This window comes from Mobula birostris, chromosome 1 (assembly GCF_030028105.1).
Source record: "Mobula birostris isolate sMobBir1 chromosome 1, sMobBir1.hap1, whole genome shotgun sequence".
Classification (NCBI taxonomy): Eukaryota; Metazoa; Chordata; class Chondrichthyes; order Myliobatiformes; family Myliobatidae; genus Mobula; species Mobula birostris.
Genome location: NC_092370.1, coordinates 11,203,761 through 11,226,145, shown reverse-complemented (window position 1 = coordinate 11,226,145; position 22,385 = coordinate 11,203,761). Strand labels below are relative to the sequence as shown.

The following is a 22,385-nucleotide window of genomic DNA, read 5'->3' as shown; positions in this document are numbered from 1 at the left end:
CTAGTCCATGCCAAACTATTATTCTGGCTAATCCCATTGTCCCACACCTGGACTACAGCCCTCCATTCTCCTCCTATTCATGTGCTTATCCAAACTTCTCTTAACTGCTGAAAGATTACTTTCCAGCTGATTAAATTAATCAGAATCAGGGTTATTATAACTGACATATGTCATGAAACTTGTTGCTTTGGGACAACAGTACAGTGGAATGCATAAAAAAATTACCTTAAGTTACAATAAGAAGTATATAAGTAGTGCAAAAAGAGAACAAAAAGTAAGGTAGTGTTCATAAGACCATTAGATATAGGAGCAGAATTAGGCCATTTGGCCCATCGTGCCTGCTCTGCCATTTCGTCATGGTTGATCCATTTTTCCTCTCTGCCCCAATCTGCTGCCTTCTTCCCATATCCCTTCATGCCCCGACTAATCAAGAATCTATAAACTTCTGCCTTAAATATACCCAAGAACTTGGGCCTCCACGGCTGACTGTGGTCACAAGTTCCACAGATTCGCCACACTCCGGCTAAAAAAAAAAATCCTCTTCATCTCCATTCTAAAAGGATGCCCCTCTACTCTGTGGCTGTGTGCTCTGGTCTTAGACTCCCTGACCATGAGTTCATGGTGCCGGTTTATGGTCTTGTTGTGCGATCACTCAATCCGAGAATGATATTATCCAAAGGGGTTGTCTATTGGTGGGGTCTCAAGTGGCTGTAGAGGCCGATCTGGGATCTTCATATTCTGGTACAGTGTGGGCAAGAGTTAAGTGGTGGTTGTGGTTAGTGGTTAGATCTTTTGGTTGTCATGTACTCACTACTGAACATTTAATTCAGTGGCCCGACTGAACATAGTCTCCAACTTGAGAAAACTTTTGTTGTGTGTGTGTCAGGTAAGTGAGTTATATGAAAGTCTCTACATTTGGCACCAGGTGAACTGCATCCTCATTTCATTCTCCTTTACACTTGTGTACTGAAGAATGATAATAAACAGTCGTGGATCCTCCGTCCTTCTCATCAGGAAGCTGACTGCTCCGTGGTTCTGTCCAGACATTTTAGCGGTCTATTTGGCATCCTGCTCATCACACCATTTGAGCATGACTGAGAGTGTCCTGACTAGCTGCATCACCGTCTGGTAGAAGAATTGCAAGGCATCTGACTGCAAGCCCCTTTAAGGGATTGTGAGAACTGCTGAGGGAATCATCGGGGTCTCTCTTTCACCCGTCCGAGATATGTATCCAGAACATGGCGTACACTCTGGGCCCTTAGCTTTGTCAATGACCCCTCCCATCCACCTAACAATCTCTTTGACCTCCTACCCTCAGGCAGGAGGTACCAGAGCATCAGGACAAGGGCTGCTGGGATGGGAAACAGCTTCTTCTCCCAGGCGGAAGGTACTGCTCTTCCTGCCACCAGCCAGGTCTCTCAACACTTAGGAGAAACCAGTAGCATTATACTGTTTATTTTGAGGTTTGGGTCGTAAGTGTACTTTAGGGTTATAGTCACAGAGTCCTAGAAAAGCACAGCACTGGAAGAGGTCCCTCAGCCCATCTAGTCCATGCCAAACCATTTAAGCTGCACCTTATTATTTATTAATTGATTTGTGGTAATGTTACTTTATGTGGGCACGTGGCCAAGTGGTTAAGGCATTGGACTAGCGATCTGAAGGTCGTGAGTTCGAGCCCGAGCCGAGGCAGCGTGTTGTGTCATTGAGCAAGGTACTTAACCACACATTGCTCTGCGACGACACCAGTGCCAAGCTGTATCGGCCCTTGCCCTTCCCTTGGACAACGTTGGTGTCGTGGAGAGGAGACTTGCAGCATGGGCAACTGCCGGTCTTCCATGCAACCTTGCCCAGGCCTGTGCTCTGGAGAGCGAAGACTTTCCAGGCGCAGATCCATGGTCTCGTAAGACTAACGGATGCCTTAATACTTTATGTGCTGCATGTGTGGGTTATATGTACTGTGTTGTGCACCTTGCTCCTGAGGAATGTTGTTTCGTTTCGCCGTATTTCGTTGACAATAAACTGAATTTGAGCAATTGCTTGACTTTGTGCAAAGACCACTTGCTTGTCCCGTGAGCTTAAAATATTTGAGCCTGAGCACAAGTAAATAAGTGAAATGCTGTGTCGTCTCTCTCGGAGCTGTATCAAATGCAACAAGACTTTGCTGCAGAAAGCAATCCTGAGTTGTGGTTCCCAGTGGACCACTGTTTTGTATTGTATGCATTCTGCCAGAACTTTTAAGGGCAATTTCGAGAACGGAAGCCTGGAGTTGAGTGAAAAGATGACAAAGCTCAGGATGTCTGAGGCAGCAATAGGTTTTGTGATCAAGGCCAAGAAGCAAGCAAAGTCGTCTAACAAGTTTTTTCTCTTATGCCTCCCATGAGGGGTAACCTGTCAAACAGCATTTGGAAAAGAAAGCACTGGGCTTGATGTATTGGTGCAAATCACCTTTCCTGGGATTTAAAACTTCCCGACTTGATCATTTCTTCAGCTTTGAAGATAGCGCCGTCGAAACAGATGCAAACATCCAAGGAGCTCGAAGAGCATGCTCGTGCTGAACGCAGCTTTCTCCAGGGTGACAGAAAGATAAAGATTTGCTTTACTTACCACACGTGCGTCAAACGATGGTTGGCGTCACATCAGATCAGCCAGGGTCGCGCTGGGGGCAGCCCGAAAGTGTCACCACACCTGTGACGCCAACGTTGCAAGCCTACAGCTCATTAACCCTAACCTGCATGTCTTTAGAGTGAGAGAGGAAATGGGAGCACCAGAGGGGAATCCACAGGGGTGGGGGGGGACACACGTACAAACTCCTTACTGACAGTGGGAATCGAACCTCCCCTCTCCCCGGCGTGCGATTGCACTCCCGTCCCGCCTCGTCAGAGCCGGCTTGCCCCTGGAAAGCACTGCCTTAGGGACTGATGTCAGGAATTTTTCCGCTTTGAGCCCATCCTCCTTGCCGATGATTTGCAACTCCGTGTCAGGATGAGTGCACCCTTCCTTAAAGTTCAAAATAAACTAATTATCGAGGTAGTACGTGATGGTATTGGGTTCACCGTCTTCAAAGCTCTAAACTCTAAAGGAGATTTTAAGCCCTATCTGAAGGGTATCTATGGGTACCCTCACTACAGGGAGTTTATACTGTATCTACCTACTCTTCAGACTAGCTGGCTTCCCTGCTTGGTCTCAGAGGCGAGGCCCAGCTGCCAATATTCACTATTTCAAACACGAGAAAGTCTACAGTTGCTGGAAATCCAAAGCAGCACACTCAAAGCACTAGAGGTATAAGACCAGAAGGCATAGGAGCAGAATTAGGCCATTCAGCCCGTCAAGTCTGCTCTGCTGTTCCATCATGGCTGATCCCGGATCCCAGTCAACCCCATACACCTGCCTTCTCGCCATATCCTTTGATGCCCTGACTGATCAGGAAACGATTAAGTTCCGCCTTAAATATACCCACGGACTTGGCCTCCACCGCAATCTGTGGCAGAGCATTCCACAGATTTACTACACTCTGGCTAAAAAATTTCCTCCTTACCTCTGTTCTAAAGGGTTGCCCCTCAATTTTGAGGCTGTGCCCTATAATTCTGGATACTCCCACCAGACGAAACATCCTCTCCACATCCAGCCTATCTAGTCCTTTCAGCATTCGGTAGGTTTTAATGAGATCCGCTGCCCCCAAAAGCATTTTTGTAAATTCCAGTGAATACAGGCCCAAAGCTGACAACTGCTCCTCATATGTTAATCCCTTCATTCCAAGTACTCAGCAGGTCAGGCAGCATCTATGGAAAAGTTGACGTTTCAGGCAGAGACCCTTCTTCAGGACCGAGGAGGAAGGGGGAAGGCACCTGAATAAAAAGCTGAGGGTGGGGAAGAAGGCTGGCTGGAAGGTGATAGGCGCAGCCAGCTGGGTGGGAAAGGTTAAGGGCTATGGAAGAAGAAGGCACCTGTTAGGAGAGGAGAGCAGACCAGACGAGAAAGGGAAAGAGGAGGGAACCCAGGGGAAAGTAACTCTCATAAAGGATTTCTGATTTATAAAAGATTTATTAACTACAAAAAGATTTCCAAACACAGGCACAATTCTTACAAACTAAAGGGACATATCAATGAGTTTCAGGTGAGCGAGCTAGGGCTTTTCTCTTTGGAATGAAGAATGATGAGAGGTGACTTGATAGAGGAGTGCAAGATGATAAGAGGTATAGGTCAAATGAGAAATTTGGATAGATTTCAACTTTTAAGAGAAATTTGGATAGGTATATGGATGCGAGGGTTATGGAGGGATGTGCAGGTCAATAGGACTATACAGATTTACAGTCTGGCATGGACTAGATGAACCAAAGGGCTTGTTTCTGTTCTGTAATGTCCAATGACTCTGTGAGTGAACAACAACAGACTTTGTCCTAGGGTGGATGAGGCATAACTTTAATGTGATTGGAAGAAAATGTGTGTGTGTGTGTGTGTGTGTGTGTGTGTGTGTGTGTGTGTTGTGTGTGTGTCGGGGGGGGGGCGGTGTCAGAGATAGTTTTTTTTAAACAGAGGATGGTGGCTGTGTGGAATGTGATGCCAGGGATGGTGGGAGAGGCAGATACATTAGGGACACTCAAGACAAAAAGACTATAGGAGATGATGGGCGAAACGGTCTAATTCTGATCCTGAGTCTGCTCTGCCATTCAACCATAGGTGATTTATTATCCCTCTCACCCCAATTCTCCTGCCTTCTCCCCATAGCCTTTGAAACCCTTACTAGTCAAGGAACTATCAACCTCCACTTTAAAAATCCCCAATGACTTGGCCTCCATGATCATCTATGGCAAGGAACTCCTGGGGGCTGTGCCCTCTTGTCCAAGACTCCCCCATTATAGGAAACATACTCTCTATGTCAGTCTGTTGAGGTCTTCCAATATTCTATAGGTATCAATAAGATCCCCCTCACACTATTTTTCTAAACTCCTGTGAGTTCAGGCCCAGAGCCATCATACGCTCCTCATACATTAAACTTTTCATTCCCAGAATTATTTTCATGAGCCTTCTCTAGATCCTCTGCAATGGCAGCACATCCTTTCTTAAATAAGGGCTCAAAGCTGGTCATTATACTCCAAGTGTGGTCTGACCAATGCCTGTAAAACTTCAGCATTATGCCCTTTTATATTCTAGTCCTCTCAAAGTGAATGCAAACTTTGCATTTGCCTTCCTCACCACCAATTCAACCTGCAACTTAGCCTTTAGGAATTCCTGCGTGAGGACTTCCAAGTCCCCTTGCATCTAGACTTTTTGAATTTTCTTCCCATTTAGAAAATAGTCTTCACCTTTATTCCTTCTACCAAGGTGAATGACCATACACTACCCTACACTGTATTCCATCTACCACTTCTTTACCCATTCTCCTTATCTGTCACTGCTTCCTAGATACTACCTGCTCCTCCACTTATCTTCGTATTGTCAGCAAACATGTCAACAAAGCCATCAATTCCATCATCAAAGTCATTGACATATAACATGAAAAGAAGTGGTCCAAATACGGACCCCTGCAGAATACCACTAATCACTGGCAGTCAACCAGAAAAGGCCTTCTCTATTCCCCCTCTTTGCCTCCTGCCAGTCAGCCAATCTTCTTTCCTGGTGTACCATGGGCTCTTGTTTAGCAGCCTCATGTGGCACCTTGTCAAAGGCCTTCTGAAAATCCAAGTAACAAAGATCTACTGACTTTCCTTTGTCTACCCTTTCTATCCTTCCTGTTATTTTGTCAAAGAATTCCAACAGATTTGTCAAGTAAGGTTTCCCTTTAAGGAAACTATGCTGACCTTGGTCTATTTTATCACGTGCCTCCAAGTACCCCAAAACCTCAGTGTTAGTAATGGATCCAACATATTCCCAAACGCTGTTCAGTCTAAATGGCCTATAATTTCCTTTCTTCGGACTCTCTACTTCTTAAAGAGTAGAGTGACATTTATAATTTTCCAGTCCTCTAGAACCATTCCAGAATCTAGTGATTCTTGAAAGATTGTTAATAATGCCTCCATGATCTCTTCAGCCACCTCCTTCAGAACTCTGGAGTGTAGTCCATCTGGTCCAGGTGACTTATCTACCTTAAGACCTGTCAGCTTCCCAAGAACCTTCTCCTTAGTAATAGCAATTGTAGTCACTTCTGACCCCTGATACTCTCGAATTTCTGGCATACTGCTGGTCTATTCCATGGTGAAGACTGATCCAAAATACCCACTTAGTCATCTACCCATTTCTTTGTCCCCCATTGCTACCTTTATAGCAGTCTGATATTCACTCTCACCTCTCTTTTATTCTTAATATATCTGAAAAAATCCTTTTGTATCCTCTTTTATATTAGTGACTAACTTAACTTCATAGTTCATCTTTTCTCTCTTTATTGCTTTATTCATTGCCTTCTTTTGGTTTTTAAAAGCTTCCCACTTCTCTATCTTCCCACTAATTCTGTGATAGTCATAGTCATATTCATAGTCATAGTCATGCTTTATTGATCCCAGGGGAAATTGGTTTTCATTACAGTTGCACCATAAATAATTAAATAGTAATAAAACCATAAATAGTTAAATAGTAATATGTAAATTATGCCAGGAAATAAGTCCAGGACCAGCCTATTTACTCAGGGTGTCTGACCGTCCAAGGGAGGGGTTGTAAAGTTTGATGGCCACAGGCAGGAATGACTTCCTATGACGCTCTGTGTTGCGTCTCGGTGGAATGAGTCTCTGGCTGAATGTACTCCTGTGCCCAACCAGTACATTATGTAGTGGATGGGAGACATTGTCCAAGATGGCATGCAACTTGGACAGCATCCTCTTTTCAGACACCACCATCAAATGCCCTCTTTTTTGCTTTTATACTGTCTTTGATTTCCCTTGTCATCCACAGTTGCCTCATCCTCCCTTTAGAATGCTTCTACTTCTTCTTTGGAATGAATCTATCCTGCACCTTCCAAATTGCTCCCTGAAACTTAGCCATTAGCTGCTCTGCTATCATTGCTGCTAGTGCCCCCTTCCAATCAACTTTAGCCAGCTCCTCTCTCATACCACAATAATTCCCCTTACTCCACTGCAATACTGATAATTCTGACTTTTTCTTCTCCTTCTCAAACTGCAGGGTGAATTCTATCATATTATGATCAACTGGCTCCTAATAGTTCCCTTACCTTAGGCTCCCTAATCAAAACAAAATTACCTTTCCCCCATTGGGCTCAACCACAAGCTGCTCTGAAAAGCAACTTGAAAGCATGATACAAATTCCTTCTTTTCGATCCAGCACGAACCTGCTTTTCCCAATCTACCTGCAACTTGAAATTACCAAAAGAGACTCCTAGAAAGATATGTGAATGACAGAAAAACCTTAAGCCTCTGCCCTCTAGTTTTTAGTTCCCCTTCCCTGGAAAGGGAAGTGTGGGCATGTGGCCAAGTGGTTAAGGCATTCGACTAGTGATCTGAAGGTCGTGAGTTCGAGCCCCAGCCGTGGCAACGTGTTGTGTCTTTGAGCAAGGCACTTAATCACACAGTGCTGTGCGATGACATTGGTGCCAAGCTGTATGGGTCCTAATGCCCTTCCCTTGGACAACATCAGTGTCGTGGAGAGGGGAGACTTGCAGCATGGGCAACTGCCTGTCTTCCATATGACCTTTCCCAGGCCTGTGCCCTGGAGAGTGAAGACTTTCCAGGCGCAGATCCACGGTCTCGCAAGACTCACGGATGCCTCCCTGGAAAATAGACTATATGTGTTCACCCTACCTGCACCCCTCCTGATTTTTTGCACCTGTATAAAGTCATCCATTCCCTTAATATTGTCTATGACCACTCTGTCAGACTAAGTCCCGACTCACCTGTTCAGATGAGATCTCAGACCTTCCAAAGATGGATTGATGTAATGAAATTATTTCGGATATATAGAGATTACTTATTAGGAAGTTGTTCATTTATCTGATTTGCAGTTTTAAAATATTTGAGGAAAGTGGTTTAATCATCTTTATTCACTTAATTCTGGGTTTGTTTTTAATGAGTTTATTTACAAAATACCAGTAAAATATATGAAGGGACGTGTCCCTTCAAAAGTTCAAAGATTCAAAGAAAACTATTCTTCTTAACTGTACGGTTGACTTGTCTAATTGGTTGATTTGGATATTTCACAAACAAAATTGAATATAAGTGTTGGAGATTGTTTTGATTATAGTTAGCTAAATTGAAATAACTATTTTATTTTTGCCTCCCCAGTCCAAGAAAAAGAAGCACTGCTTTGCAGTGGGGGAACCATTAACCTTTATCTGGATTAATTATAGCCACTAATATATATTAATATATTCATGAATTTAAAGTTTAATTTGCAGTTTTAAAGAAATTGTAGCACCTAAGCATTATACCTACGACAGTTCTGGCCGGTTAATTGTAGCTGTATATTGTTATACCATATTTCTGCTATGACAGACAGCGAGAAGTACTATCTTATTTTTGGCTTACTATAAGTCCCTGTTGCTGGATGGAGCTTTGAGGCTGGAAGTTATATTTGTGCTGGCTATTATTTTTATCAAAGGTCCATTTTTGTGCTGTAACACATAATCACCGAGTGAAGCCCCAAAACCCTGCAAGAAGCTCAAATGTATTAGCCATGGACCAAAATATTTTTCTTGTCACGGTCACACAGCAATTGTAAAATATCCTGAGCTGCCTGCAGGCTCAGTATTATCAGTCTGTCTATTTCACAAACAAGAGAAAATGCTGGAAATTCGAGCAACACACACAAAATGCTGGAGGAACTCAGCAGGCTGGGCAGCATCTATCAAAAAAAGCACAGTTGACATTTTGGGCCGAGAGCCTACCTATTTATTTATATTTTCACAGTTTATCTTATTTTGCACGTTGACTGTCAGTCTTTTTCAGAAAGCTGTAGTGTAGTGGCTAGTGTAACACCAGCGACCTGGGTTCAATTCCCACAGCTGTCTGTAAGGGGTTTGTGCATTCTCCCCAAGGCCATGTGCTGCAGTTTCCTCCCACATTCCAAAGACGTACGGGGCAGCAGACTAATTGGTCGCATGAGTGTAAAAGGATGGTGCGGGCTCATTGAAGAAACTGTCATCATGCTGTATTTCTAAACTAATACATTTATATTGTACTTCTTTATTTTCCTGTAATTGACTGCAAGAAAATGATTCTCAAGGTAGTATATGGTAACATACATGTAGTTTAATAATAAATTTACTTTGAACTTTGACTTTCACAATCTTTTCAGCGTAAGGTCGGACCTGAGGTATTTAGCATCCCTGTCAAATTTTCCTGCTTCTTCACCTTTATTTAAGTTCAGGAGTTCCACTGAATCAAATGTCGGCACTTCTGGGAAACTGTTTGATCACTGAATACTTTGCATTATCTCATGAATAGTTACTAATCTAAACTCCAAACACACTTAGCGCCAATTGTTATTTTCATTCGTAATTGAGTAGTGCTAATAGATAAGACATGAGGATACCTGTGCTGTTATTGAGAGAACCACGTTGAAATACCAGATAGAGAGTGCGGGCTCTGATCAGGGAGGCTGTGTGCACCATTACTTTATTTTCAAATCCTTCTGTGACACTGCAGGGGGAGAAAGGACTTTGAAACTTGAAAGACTAGAGTTTGCTTTCAACCTCAAAAGCGAGGAGGCAAGGGCTCTGAAATTTGCTCAGTACTCCCAATTCACCATTAGCCCATTTCATCCTTTAGCCTGGAGGCATTCTGCACTATTTGAAAAGACGTTAAGAAATTCAATCACAATAGAAGGCCCGAGTTTTGAACTTGTTTCAGTCGGTGCATTGTGGTTTGGTCTTCAGGCTTTGTGTGGGGTGAATTGAACTGAGCAACCATTGGAAAGTGAAGAGAGAATAAAAGGTGAATGAACTGCCTATGTGCACAAATCTTGGCAGAGCAAAGCCTGCCTTTCCTTGATCTTTGCATATGCAATGTATTGGAGCTTGCTTGTCGAGTACAGCCCTTGCTAAAGTCAATACAGAGCGCTTGGTTTAATGCACACTTCTTGTTGAGTTTGTCCTGTAATTGAAACCACTGTTGACCCTTTCTTGGGGGACCATTTGTAAAACCATTTATTTCACATAAACTGATATAATAAAGCTTTTTTTCCCCTGTTCGGCTGATTGTGATGGTGTGACATTAGTTTGATTTAATGATTAGCCATCTGACCTCTAAGCTCCGCAGAGCTGCTTAAAGAGAGAACGAGTTCACTAGGAGGCACACTGGTCGAATACTAATGAGCAGGTTAGACTTAGCGTGGCACCAATCAGTTTTTTTTCCGCTGAATGACTCTAATGGGAGAGGCTTTGTATGAGAGAGAGATTACAGAGGATTGCCCCCACGCCAGATATTTTCAAACGAGATCAACTGGCTCTGATTAATGCATGTTTTTCTTTGTACTGAGCTAGAAGTAAATTCAATATTATGGTAATATACCTGAGGCAGACTTTGTATGGCAATTTGGCACCGTAACATAATGGCAGAAATGAGGACCCGGAACCACACCTGGGCAGAATAGAGAAGATGGCCAAGGACAGACAGAGATGGAGGACCTTCAATGCTGTTCTAAGCACCAGCGGCATAGCAGGCGTTTGATGATGATGCTGATGACGAGACCTGTACTATTGCAAACCTGTGCTGTTGAGGTGTGGTAGTATAGCAGTTAGTGCAATGGCTTTATAGCACCAGCAATCACTGACCGGGGTTCGATTCCCACCCCTTCCTGTAAGGAGTGAGTACGTTCTCTCTAACCACGTGACATTCTCTTCAAAGCTCCGGTTTCCACCCACATTCCGAAGATGTATGGGTTAGGGTTAGTGAGTTGAGGGCAGCCTACATTGGCGCTGGAGTTGTGCCAATACTTGTGGGCTGCCCCCAGCGCAATGCTCGATTTGATTTGACACAGAAAACAGATTGCACAGTATGTTTTGATGTAGAGCACTGAGCAAAAGTCCTAGGCACATAACACTTTTGCTTGGTACTGTATTTGTCAACGTGGAGCAGAAAGCATGCTTGTAAATCTGGTGGGAGCAAAGGGTTTTGTGGATGGCGAAGGTGGAGCACCGTGGAAGGGGTGTGGGATAGATGGCAGAGAAGGAGTGCTAAGGGTGGGGGGGGGTGAGTGGGGAGGGGTGGCGAAGGTGCAGACACATGAGACACCAGTCAAGGTCATTTGATTCCAAACAATTGGTTTATTGATCATTGCAAAATGTCTCTCTGGTGCTTCCTGCTCCCTCCCTTCTCCCTTCCCCCTTCCCCAGATATGACCAGAGGTCTTAGGCACATATGTAAAGCTAGGGTGCCTAAGACTTTTGCGCATTGCTTACTGTTCATGTGACAAATAAAGCTAATCTTTTAAATGAAATTCAAAGCAGTTTGTAGCAAGGATAAAAAAGTGCACGGTTTGAATCTGAGTTGTTATCACTGAAATAAGCTGTGAAATTTGTTGTTTTGCAGCGGTATACAGTGTAATACATAAAAACTATAAATTACAGTAAGAAATATATATATATATAATTTAAATTAGATAAGTAGTGCAAAAAGAGAGCGAAATAGCAAGGTAGTGTACGTGCACTGGTTCAATGATTATTAAGTCTGAGAAATAAATACATTTTCAATTCTTTATTTAGCTGATTGAGTTTACCATGTTTATGCAACTTATCTTTTATTGATTTTTACTTATTTAGAGATACAGCATGGAGTGGTCCCTTCCGACCCAACAAGCCACGTATTTAATCCTAGCTTCATCACAGGACAATCTACAATGACCAATTAACCTACTGACTAGTAGATCTTTGGACTGTGGGAGGAAACTGGAGCACCCGGAGGAAACCCACGTGGTCACGGGCAAGACGTGCAAACTTCTTACAGAGGGCGCCAGAATTGAACTCTGAGCTCCGATGTCCCGAGCTGTAATAGTGTCACGCGAGCTACTATGATGCCCCAGTAGCATCATTCCTGTTGATATTCAGCAAGCTGACAAACTGCACTTGAAGGTTTTATGTGTTTTGGCTTATATTTTGCAGAAGTGTTGTTCCTTTGACTTACTCAGTGACTGCACCCCTGAAGCTCTGCAACCACACTTGTTGCCGTGGTTTATTGTGTGTATCACTTGCAAAGCTGGCTTTCTGCAGTCGAGCAGTATTTGTTCCCAAGTGCGCAGGATCAATTTGGCTCAACTGATGAGGATGATTGGTCTCTATTCTTGTGCTCATCAGTTTAAACTTTGTCAGGAAGACAACTGTCTCCTGCACAAGATAACTGTGTACGTCTTTTTTGAACTTTGTTCACCTGAGAGTGAAGCTTCAAGACCCTTGCAAAGGGACCTTTTTGTTTTAGCTTTCTTAAGGAAAGAGGGAATGATAAATGATTCATTGACAGCATTTGGTCAAGGATTAAGGATCAAATTTATTCACCATATCCTTACTTACTGGTGTGTAGGGCAACAGTGAAGTTCCTCCATCACTGTCTGCCCTTGGCCACTCTGATTCTTCATTACTGTCTCTGTAACAGGTTTGTTCTACTAGTCAAGGTTGTTAACCTTGAGCTGAACCCTGGAACCCGAGGGACCGGTGGACCACTCTTTGTCTGGCCTCTACCCTTTGACCTGTTTGACATGGGTGACCCTACCAAGACCCAAAGCAAAAAGCGCTGACTCCAACCAGCCTAGCTCTCTGGGTCATTCAGGCATGCAAGCCTCCAAACCGTGACAAGTTTGTGGTCCTCTTCAAGGTCACCATTTACACTACTGTGCAAAGATCTTAGGCACAAATACAGTATACAGCTAGGGTGCCTAAGACTTCTGTATAGTCCTGTATTTTTCAACAAGGAGTAGACAGCAAGTTTGTAGATTTGGCAGGAGCAAAGGAGTTGGAAATGGTGAAGGTGGAGTGCCGCGGGAGGGGTGTGGGTGAGATGGCAAAGAAGGAGTGCCACAGAGCAGATGTTGGCGGGGCTACGGTCTCACCTAGACCTGAGATACTAGGCAACGTCATTTGATTTCAATCAATTGGTTTATTGATCACTACAGAACATTAGGGAGTAGAGCGGTGGGCCTAGCATGCAGCCTTGTGGTGCACCTGTGTAGGTCAGACCGAGTCAGGGATGCAGATCTCCATTCCTGTCAGACAGTAGAGGTCTGGCCATGCTCCCGGCGTCAACATAGCATGAGCACAGCTTACTGACCCTAACTCTGACTTGGAATGTGGAAGGAAATGGGGCCATCCGGATGAACCCCACGTGATCATGGAGGGGAACGTACAAACGCCTTACAGACAGTGGTGGGAATTGAACCACAGTCGCTGATCACTGGTGCTGCAAGGTGTCACACTATCCACTCTGCTACCATGCTGCACAGGTCTTAATTTTACACTACGTCTTAAATCCTGAAGCTCTGTACATTGAGACGGAAACCCGAAATCCACGAACCCTAAACCCTAAATTTATTTATGAACTTTGAAAAGAGAGTTTAGATTTTCTAAAGGATCGATGAAGTATCTGTTCAGCAATGACTTATTTGCAGTACAGGCAGAGCATAGAGTGTGTATTGTTCCTGCTTACTACAAAGTTGAATGATGGTTAAATTTCAGTGTGGAAGTTAATATGTGTTGTTGTAACGTCACCCACAAAATGCACGAGGAACTCAGCAGGCCAGGTAGCATCTATGGAGGGGAATGAACAATCAACATTTTGGGCTGAGATCCTTCATCAGGACTGGAAAGGAAGGGGAAAGAAGCTAGAATGAGATTCACTCTTCCTTTCCAGTCCCAATGAGGGGTGTCAGACTGTAGCATAGTGGTTAGCTCAACACTTTACAGTACAGGTGACCCTGATTTAATTCCCTCCGCTGCCTGTAACTCTCCCTGTGACTGTGTGGGTTTCCTCCAGGTGCTCCGGTTTCCTCCCACAGTCCAAAGACGTACCGATTGGTAAGTCAATTAGTCATTGTAAATTTTCTCTTGATTAGGCTGGGATTAAATTGGGGGAAAGGCTCGAAGGGCCTATTCTGTATTGTATGTCAATAAATTAATAAAATGAATTAATTTTAAAAAGTCGACTGTTTATGCCTCGCTATAGCTGCCGCCTAGCCTGCTGAATTCCCCCAGCTTTTTGTGTGTGTGCGTCTGCGCGTGTGTGGGTGTTGCTCTGAACTTCCAGTATGTGCAGAATCCCTTGTGTTTATACAGCATCACAATCTTAGCAACAGCAAGATTAAAATTTGTTCTTCTCGTGTCAGGTGAACGGGAACTGTTCTGCACTGATGTAGTGATTCTGGTTCTGATTTGTGGAGTGTGTTCTTCTTTCAGATGAGGAAAGTCCTGGCATGTACCACAGAGAACGGAGAAACGCAATGGCAATGCAGCCTCACACCGGCGGGCAGAGTCTCAACAAAATCAGTGAAGAGCCTTCAACCTCCAGTGAAGACAGGGCTTCTCTAATAAAGAAGGAAATTCATGGCTCTTTGTCACACATACCCGAGCCCTCCATCCCATACCGCGGGGCGCTGTTTACAATGGATCCAAGAAACGGCTATATGGACCCACACTACCGTAAGTATGGTCTCAATATAAACGACCAAAGATGCTTTGATGCATTTTGCATAAAGATGTTTTGACAATGCATGTTAAATTTCTGAGGGACAGTTAGTATAATATACTGTATATAGGGTGGCAGCGTGAAGGTATGTCTCTACCAGAGGAGGTGTAAGATGCTCCTTGCCTCCACTAGGCTGCAGGTCACCCTTGGGCAAGGTGTAGCACCGGCTCAGCCCTCCGGATCAGTGTCACGTGAATCCACAGGACCACATGGTGGAGGGTCGTATGGGCAAGCTGGTGCATATCGCAAGTCCTGGTTATGTAACCACTGACGTCAGGCAGACAATCTCTGAAGAGTATAGGTAATGGCTGGGGGTCACCCGTCTTGTAAAGACACTGTCCTGAAGAAGGCAATGGCAAACCACTTCTGTAAAAAAAACTTGCCAAGAGCAATCATGGTCAAAGACCACGATCGCCCATGTCATACGACATGGCACATAGTGGTGCTGATGACACTATGTATTATAGGTTGAGTGAGTTAGGGCCTTTCTCTTTGGAGTGAAAGAAGGTGACAGGTGACTTGATAGAGGTGTACAAAATGATAAGAGGCATAGATTGAATGGATAGTCAGAGACTTCGTCCCAGGGCCAAAATGGCTAATATGAAGGGGCATAATTTGAAGGTGATTTGAGGAAAGTATTGGGGGATTTCAGAGGTAGATTTTTTAGACACGATGGTTGGGTATGTGGAACGTCCTGCCAGGGCTGGTGGTAGAGTCAGATACGTTAGGGGCATTTAAGAAACTCTTAGATAGGCACGTGGAGGGCTGTGTAGGAGGGAAGAGTTTGATTGATCACAGAGTAGGTTAAAAGGTCAGCACAACATCGTAGGCTGAATGGCCTATACTGTACTCCTTGTTCTATGTTCTCTAAGAATGTGTTCATGTAGCAGCAGAAGCCTAGAACATATGAGACTGAGGGGGATTTGATAGAAGTATACAAAATTATGAGGGTTATAGATAGGGTAAATGCAAGCAGGTTTATTTCTCTGAGGTTGGTTGAGACCAGAACTATAGGTCATGGGTTAAGGGTGAAAAGTGAAAGTTTAAGAGGAACATGAGGGGAAACTTCTTCACTCTGGGCAGTGAGAGTGTGGAACGAGCTGCCAATGGATTTCGTGAATGTGGGTTTGATTGTACCATTTAAAAGAAATTTGGATAGGTACATTGATGGAAGAGATATGGATGACCATGGTCCACATGCCGATCAATGTGCCTGGGCAAAGTAACAGTTTGACACAAACTAGATGGGCTGAAGGGCCTGTTTCTGTGCTGTAGTCCTCTATGACAATACACCATCTCACTGACTACTAAGCTTGTCTACCAGGTGGCTGACTAGTAAAGTTTTGCTGATTTGATTTGTCATGAAAGATTAAGGATGTTCAGGCAATCTTGTTTAAATATCTTGAGGCAATTTAGTTATCCACTGGGTGAATATATGTTGTCTTGCTAAAAGACCATCATGCCTTCCCCAATTCCACCGCCTCTTTCTTGACACATGAATCTGGTTTCACTGTTCATTAGATGTTAGCGAATGTCTAAGGAAGCACCTACAGTCATCGCCTTCTTCCCATTTGGTGTATTGTGAACCGTTTTGGGCCGTTTATCTATAAAAGATGTGGAAGCATTGGATAGGATCCAGAGGAAGTTCACAAGAATGATCCCAGGAATGAAAGGGTGAATGTATGAGATGTGTTTGATGGCTCTGGACCTGATTCTTTGGAGTTTAGAAGAATGGAGGGGTGGATTTCATTGAAACCTATTGAATATTGAAAGGTTTAGATAATGTGGGCGTGGAGAGGATGTTTCCTATAGTGGAGGGGTCTAGGACCAGAGGTCACAGCCTCAGAATAGAGGAACATCCATTTAGCTCAGAGATGAGAAGGAATTTCTTTAGCCAGAGGCTGGTGAATCTGTGGAACTTGCTGCCAGTCAGCTGTGGAGTCCAAGTCATTGGGTATATTTAAAGCAGAAGTTGATAGGTTCTTGATTAGTAACGGTGTCAAAAGTTAGAGGGAGAAGCAGGGGAATGGGGTTGAAAGGGATAATAAATCAGTGAAGATGGATTAGCAGAGCAGACTTGATGGGCTGAATGGCCTGATTCTGCTCCAATGTCTTCTGGTCTTAAACTGTTTGCTGTGTGGTTCAGAATGAACTTCTTAAGCAAATGAAGTTAAGTGAAGCCACTTCAATTCCCGTCGAGAGAATATTGAATTTACACAATAGTCTGAATCTTTTTATATTTAATTAGTTTCCAGCATTTCACTGCACTTTTAAAATATGAACAATGTTAGGTTTTTCCAAATAGCCAGCACCAAGTAGATGAGGGGTTCTCAAACCCTTTGGTTAATGGTAGGGGTCCATGACATAAAAAACGCTGGGAACACATGTATTAGATGAAACTACTGATGACAGGTTAACACACAGAACGTGCTGGAGGAACTCAACAGGTCAGACAGCATCTATGGAGAGGATTAAAGAGTCGACTTTTCAGGCCGAGGCCCTTCTTCAGTCCAGATGAAGAGGTTCAGCCCAAATGTCGACTATTTATTCCTTTCCATTGATGCTGCCTGACTTGCTGAGTTCCTCCAGCATTTTGTGTGTTTTGCTCTGGATTTCCAGCACCTGGAGAACCTCTTGCGCTCATGACAGAATCTGTCTTTTCAGTAAGAACATGATGTGCACAAAGCAAAAATTTGAATATAAATATGATGCTTACCCCATGCAAGGCAGAACAACATTAAGATTTGCTGAGAGAAGGATCCTTGTAAATTGAAGATGGACTATACTTTATCCGCAAGCTCGGGATGACTGCAGCTCCAAGCTAGAAAGAAACCTTTGATTGAGGATTCTTTGGTCTAAAGCTCTATAAGAGTTAAAATGGGCCGGTGTGAAATTTGCTGAGATTTGAATACTTCAGAAATGGAATGTCGATTGCTTGTGATGGCCACGCCATTAGTTTAATTGTGAAAATGGCAGAGTCTTTTATGTTTATCACAGTGAGGAAGTGTTTCAACTGGTAATGAGAAACGTAATGTGCAACACATGCAAATGCTGGAGGAACTCAGCAGATTAAGCAGCATTTATGGAGAGAAGTAACCAGCTGATGTTTCGAGCCAAGACCCTTCACCAAGACTTGAAAGGAAGGGCGTAGAAGCCAGAATAAGAAGTGGGAATGGGAGGTAGATTTGAAATTGGTGGCCATTGGGAAAATCCACCTATTCTGGCAGATGAAGCACATGTACTGTACAGAACAGTTCTCTAATCTATGTTGGGTCTCACCGAGAGGACCAGATTCAGTATATGATCTTGACAGACTCGCAGGTGAAGTGTCACCTCACCTGGAAGGTGGTGGTCCTGACTGGTGGTGAGGGAGGAGGTGTAGGGGCAGGTGTACTACTTGTCCTACGTGCAAGAGGGAAATCAATGAGGAGGTTAGAGTGGACAAGAGAGTCATATAACAAGCAATAGAGATGGAGGAGGTTACGTGCAAGTTACACTGACATAGATATAGTACAGGGACAGTATTCACTAGAGATATAGAGTCATAGAAAGCTACAGCACAGAAACAGGCCTTTCAGTCCACCTAGTCCATGCTGAATCATTTAAACTGCCTTGAATCCCTTTGTATTTTAGTTACTTACGTTTACGTGAGGGTGAGGGAAAAATGGAAGCAAAGGACACAATCAGAGTTCCATTCCTCTTTGTTTTTTCTCTCTTGTCTAATCTTCTGTTGTGCAAGGTTTATTGTTGTTTGGATCTGTAAGATCATATAAAAAGTATTAATTGTAGCTGAGGGAAGAGGGTATCTAAGTTTGGCTACTTTTTCTGGAAAGGGGCAACCGAATCTTTAAGGTATAAATCGAAAACTTCCTTCTGCATGTGTGCCTTGCTAATAGGTTTAGTTTGCGAATGCTATTCTGTGGTCACTTCAAAAGTATCAATGAAAGAGTATCACGCACCAACTGCTGGAAGAGCTCTGCAGTTCAGGCAGCACCTACTCATGGATCAATTGCTCCAACTTCTAATAATTTTCTCTTTTGGTATTCCCCTTTCTGGCTCCCTTCTTACCCCTTCACTTCTCCTCTCCTGCCCATCACCTCTCTCCTTCCTTTCCTCCCATGGTCCTCCCATGAAAGAGAGAGATGGAGAGAGGGAGAGTGAGAGAGAGTGGAAAAAGAGAAAGAGAGGGAGAGACAGAGAGAGAGGGAAATAATGCGGTGGAGAGAGAGAGTGTGTGTGTGTGAGAGAGAGAGAGAGAGAGAGAGAAAACATCAGCACATAGGGAAAGGGTGCGCAAGTTTAGGACGTCAAGTGAGATTCACCTAACCTTCTCGAATATGAGTCAGGTAGGAGGTGAGACCCTAGGTCCCTCCAGCCATGAAAATCCTCAGGCACTGGAGAAATTCATGATCTCAGGAGATGTGTCACAGTGATCTGCCTGCCATTGTTTAAACCTGCATGTCGAGGTCCTCACAGCAAATGTGTCTGTGTGGCTCTGGGTTCTTCAGGTAAGCTGCTACTCAACTGGAATGTGGCCATGACCAGAAAGTTGAGAGTCACTTTAGCATCCATATCATCAGAGAGAGAGAGGAGTTTAGTAATGAGAGCATGTTCGATGTCTGACCTGTAGTGACAGTGGCTTGGAAAATCTGAGTCTGCAAGAGACACTTGGATTTAGATTCATTTATTTATCTCACATTCAAATTTCAAAGATATTATCAATGCATACCATAAATAACCTTGAAATCCATTTTCTTGCAGCTACTCACACAAAGCAAAGAAACGTAAGAGCATTCATGAAAAACACACACACACACACACACACACACACAACAAAGACCACCACATATCCAATTTGTAAAAGAGGACAAATCATGCAAATATTGAAAGAAGTAAAGAAAAACACAAGGAACATGAACTGCAGAGCCCCTGAAAGTGTATCCAGAGCCGCAGAGCCCGTTCAGTGCTGAGGCGAGTGAAGCCTGTTCAGGAGCCCGTTCTCCTGCCGGGCAAGAACTGATCCTGAACCTGACGGCACGGGGCCCAAAACTCCTGAACCTGCTGCCCGATGGTAGGAGAGAGAAGAGAGGGAGACCGGTCAAACGCAGGAAGACGGTGCTGAACACCTGTGTATTTTCCATTCTCACCCTCAGCAATTTTAATCTTGCTCTCTCTACGCTTTATGCAGCGTGAATTAATGGAGCCGACTGCAGGCTGGTCTTCCACTACCAGGCCTCAATGCCAGCGTCCGCCCCCTGGCGATGGCCATCCCGTTATACCTGCGCTCTCGAGAGTCTAATTTTCCCAATCTCCCAGGAAATTGCAAAAGTGCCGGATCATTGCGTCAGTTCAAAAGTACACCCTTGAATGGGAAATTACAGGCTGCAGCCATCGTAGTTCAGAATCAGAATCAGGTTTATTGGCACTGCCATATGTCATGAAATTTGTTGTTTTGTGGCAGCAGTACATTGCAATACTTAATAATATAAACCGTAAATTACAGTATAGAGTTATAGAATAGTACAGCACATTACAGGCCCTACGGCCCACAGTGTTGTGCCGACCCTCAAACCCTACCTCCCATATAACCCCCCACCTTAAATTCCTCCATATACTTGTCTAGTAGTCTCTTAAACTTCACTAGTGCATCTGCCTCCACCACTGACTCAGGCAGTGCATTCCATGCACCAACCACTCTCTGAGTAAAAAACCTTCCTCTAATATCCCTCTTGAACTTCCCACCCCTTACCTTAAAGCCATGTCCTCTTGTATTGAGCAGTGGTGCCCTGGGGAAGAGGCGATGGCTATCCACTCTATCTATTCCTCTTAATATCTTGTACACCTCTATCATGTCTCCTCTCATCCTCCTTCTCTCCAAAGAGTAAAGCCCTAGCTCCCTTAATCTCTGATCATAATACATACTCTCTAAACCAGGCAGCATCCTGCTAGATCTCCTCTGTACCTTTTCCAATGCTTCCACATCCTTCCTATAGTGAGGCGACCAGAACTGGACACAGTACTCCGCAGTATATATATATTTTAAAAGTTCAATTAATAAGTGGTACAAAAAGAGAAAAAAAAAGTAGTGAGGTAGCGTCCATGGGTTCAATGTCAATTCAGAAATCGGATGGCAGAGGGGAAGAAGCTGTTCCTGAATTATTGAGTGTGTGTCTTCAGGCTCCTGTACCTCCTCTCTGATGGTGGCAATGAGCAAAGAGCATGTCCTGCGTGATGGGGCTCCTTAATGATGGATGCTGCCTTTCTGAGACATTGCTCCTTGAAGCTGTCCTGGATGCTGGGGAGGCTTAGCACCCATGATGGAGCTGGCTGAGTTCACAACTTTCTGCAGCTTATTTCGATCCTGTGTTGTGGCTTCCCCCTCCCTCTACCAGACAATGATACAGCCAGTTAGAATGCTCTCTGTGGTACATCTGTAACAGTTTGGTGACATACTGTAACGGGCTGGGTTGATCAGACCCAAACGACCCAAACCAACTCAAGTATCCAGAAGATGCGGTAATAAGCGTACAGACACGACAAAGTTTAATTTATGATCATAAAATAGAAAGCACAAATAAGTAAATGCTACAATGTATCAATGTATCAAGTAAATGCTACATGATAGTAATTTACAAAGGTTTCAGGGCTCCCATTCTCAGTCACCACTTGATTGTTGCCCTTGTTGAGGACAACACAGTCGAGTTTCCAGGTCTGGGTTTTGTAAGTTAAATCACTAGATTTCACATACCAAGCATGTTTCTAATTAACACGCGGAGGCTGACGGAAGGGAGTGACCTGGTGGTTTCTACATTAGCCAGAGGGTTTATTATCTGAAGGTGAGAGGTCATTGGACAGATGATGGATAAGGCAAGACAGCCCGATTAGTGAGAGTCTTAGCATCCAAAGTGCCAGGGATGAAAGCAGGTTTGATTGGCCCATTAGCTTGGCAGCAAAGTGGAATGCACACTTGATAACGCATGATCAAAGGATTCCTGGTGCTAACATTAGTGCTCAGAGCCTCTTCCTGGCCCATTGTACGTAATACCTTAATGGGTCTTATCATTTAAATTCTATCAATTGAGAAATTCTAAATGTGTTTTTTTTTTGTAAGTCAATACATTGAACAACATGCAAAAGAAAAGATTAAAGATTACCTTTAATATCTTGTCTTTACATGTTCTACAATGTATTGATTAGCAACAAAACTATTTACAGTTTCTCAGTTGATGGAATTTAAATAATTTGTCACACGTACGTTGAAACATACAGTGAAATATGGCGATTGTGTCCAAACAAATCAGCGAGGATTGCGAAGGGCAGTCTGCAAGTGTTGCCACCCTTCTGATGACAACATAACATGGGCCACAACTCACGAACTCTAACTGTACGTGTTTAGAATGTGGGAGGGAATGGAGCATCCGGAGAGAACCCACACACAGTCACGGGGGAAAACGTATAAACTCCTTACAGGTAGCAGAGGGAATCCACCCTCAATCTTACAAGCGATCGTGCTAACTGCTACACTACCATGCCACCCGATGTAAAGACATAGGTTAAAAAAAATGTTTAAATCTTCTCTTCAGTGGGAGTTTGATGAAACCCTCCCTCACTGCTGCCCTCTGACTCTTCAATCTTTCCCACCCACCTGGCTTCACCTATCACCTTCTAGCTAGCCTCTTTCCCTTCCCTGCCCACCTTTTCATTCCGGCATTTTCCCCCTTCCCTTCCAGTCCTGCAGAAGGGTCTCGTCCTGAACTGCCGACTGTTTATTAATTT

General features: G+C 43.9%; 1 protein-coding gene across 2 annotated transcripts in view; it reads left to right on the top strand.

Moving 5' to 3' along the window:
- LOC140194915 (transcriptional activator GLI3-like) overlaps positions 1-22,385 on the top strand; it is a 455,994-nt gene that overhangs the window by 158,048 nt on the left and 275,561 nt on the right. Inside the window, exons 1-2 of one of the 2 annotated variants that reach the window (XM_072252311.1) lie at positions 11,929-12,010; positions 14,321-14,563. In XM_072252311.1, coding sequence (XP_072108412.1) covers positions 14,338-14,563 — 226 coding nt within the window. In that variant the 5' untranslated portion in view covers positions 11,929-12,010; positions 14,321-14,337. Of the gene's footprint in view, positions 1-11,928; positions 12,011-14,320; positions 14,564-22,385 lie in introns of those variants that run through there. The other variant, XM_072252301.1, reaches the window with a different exon arrangement.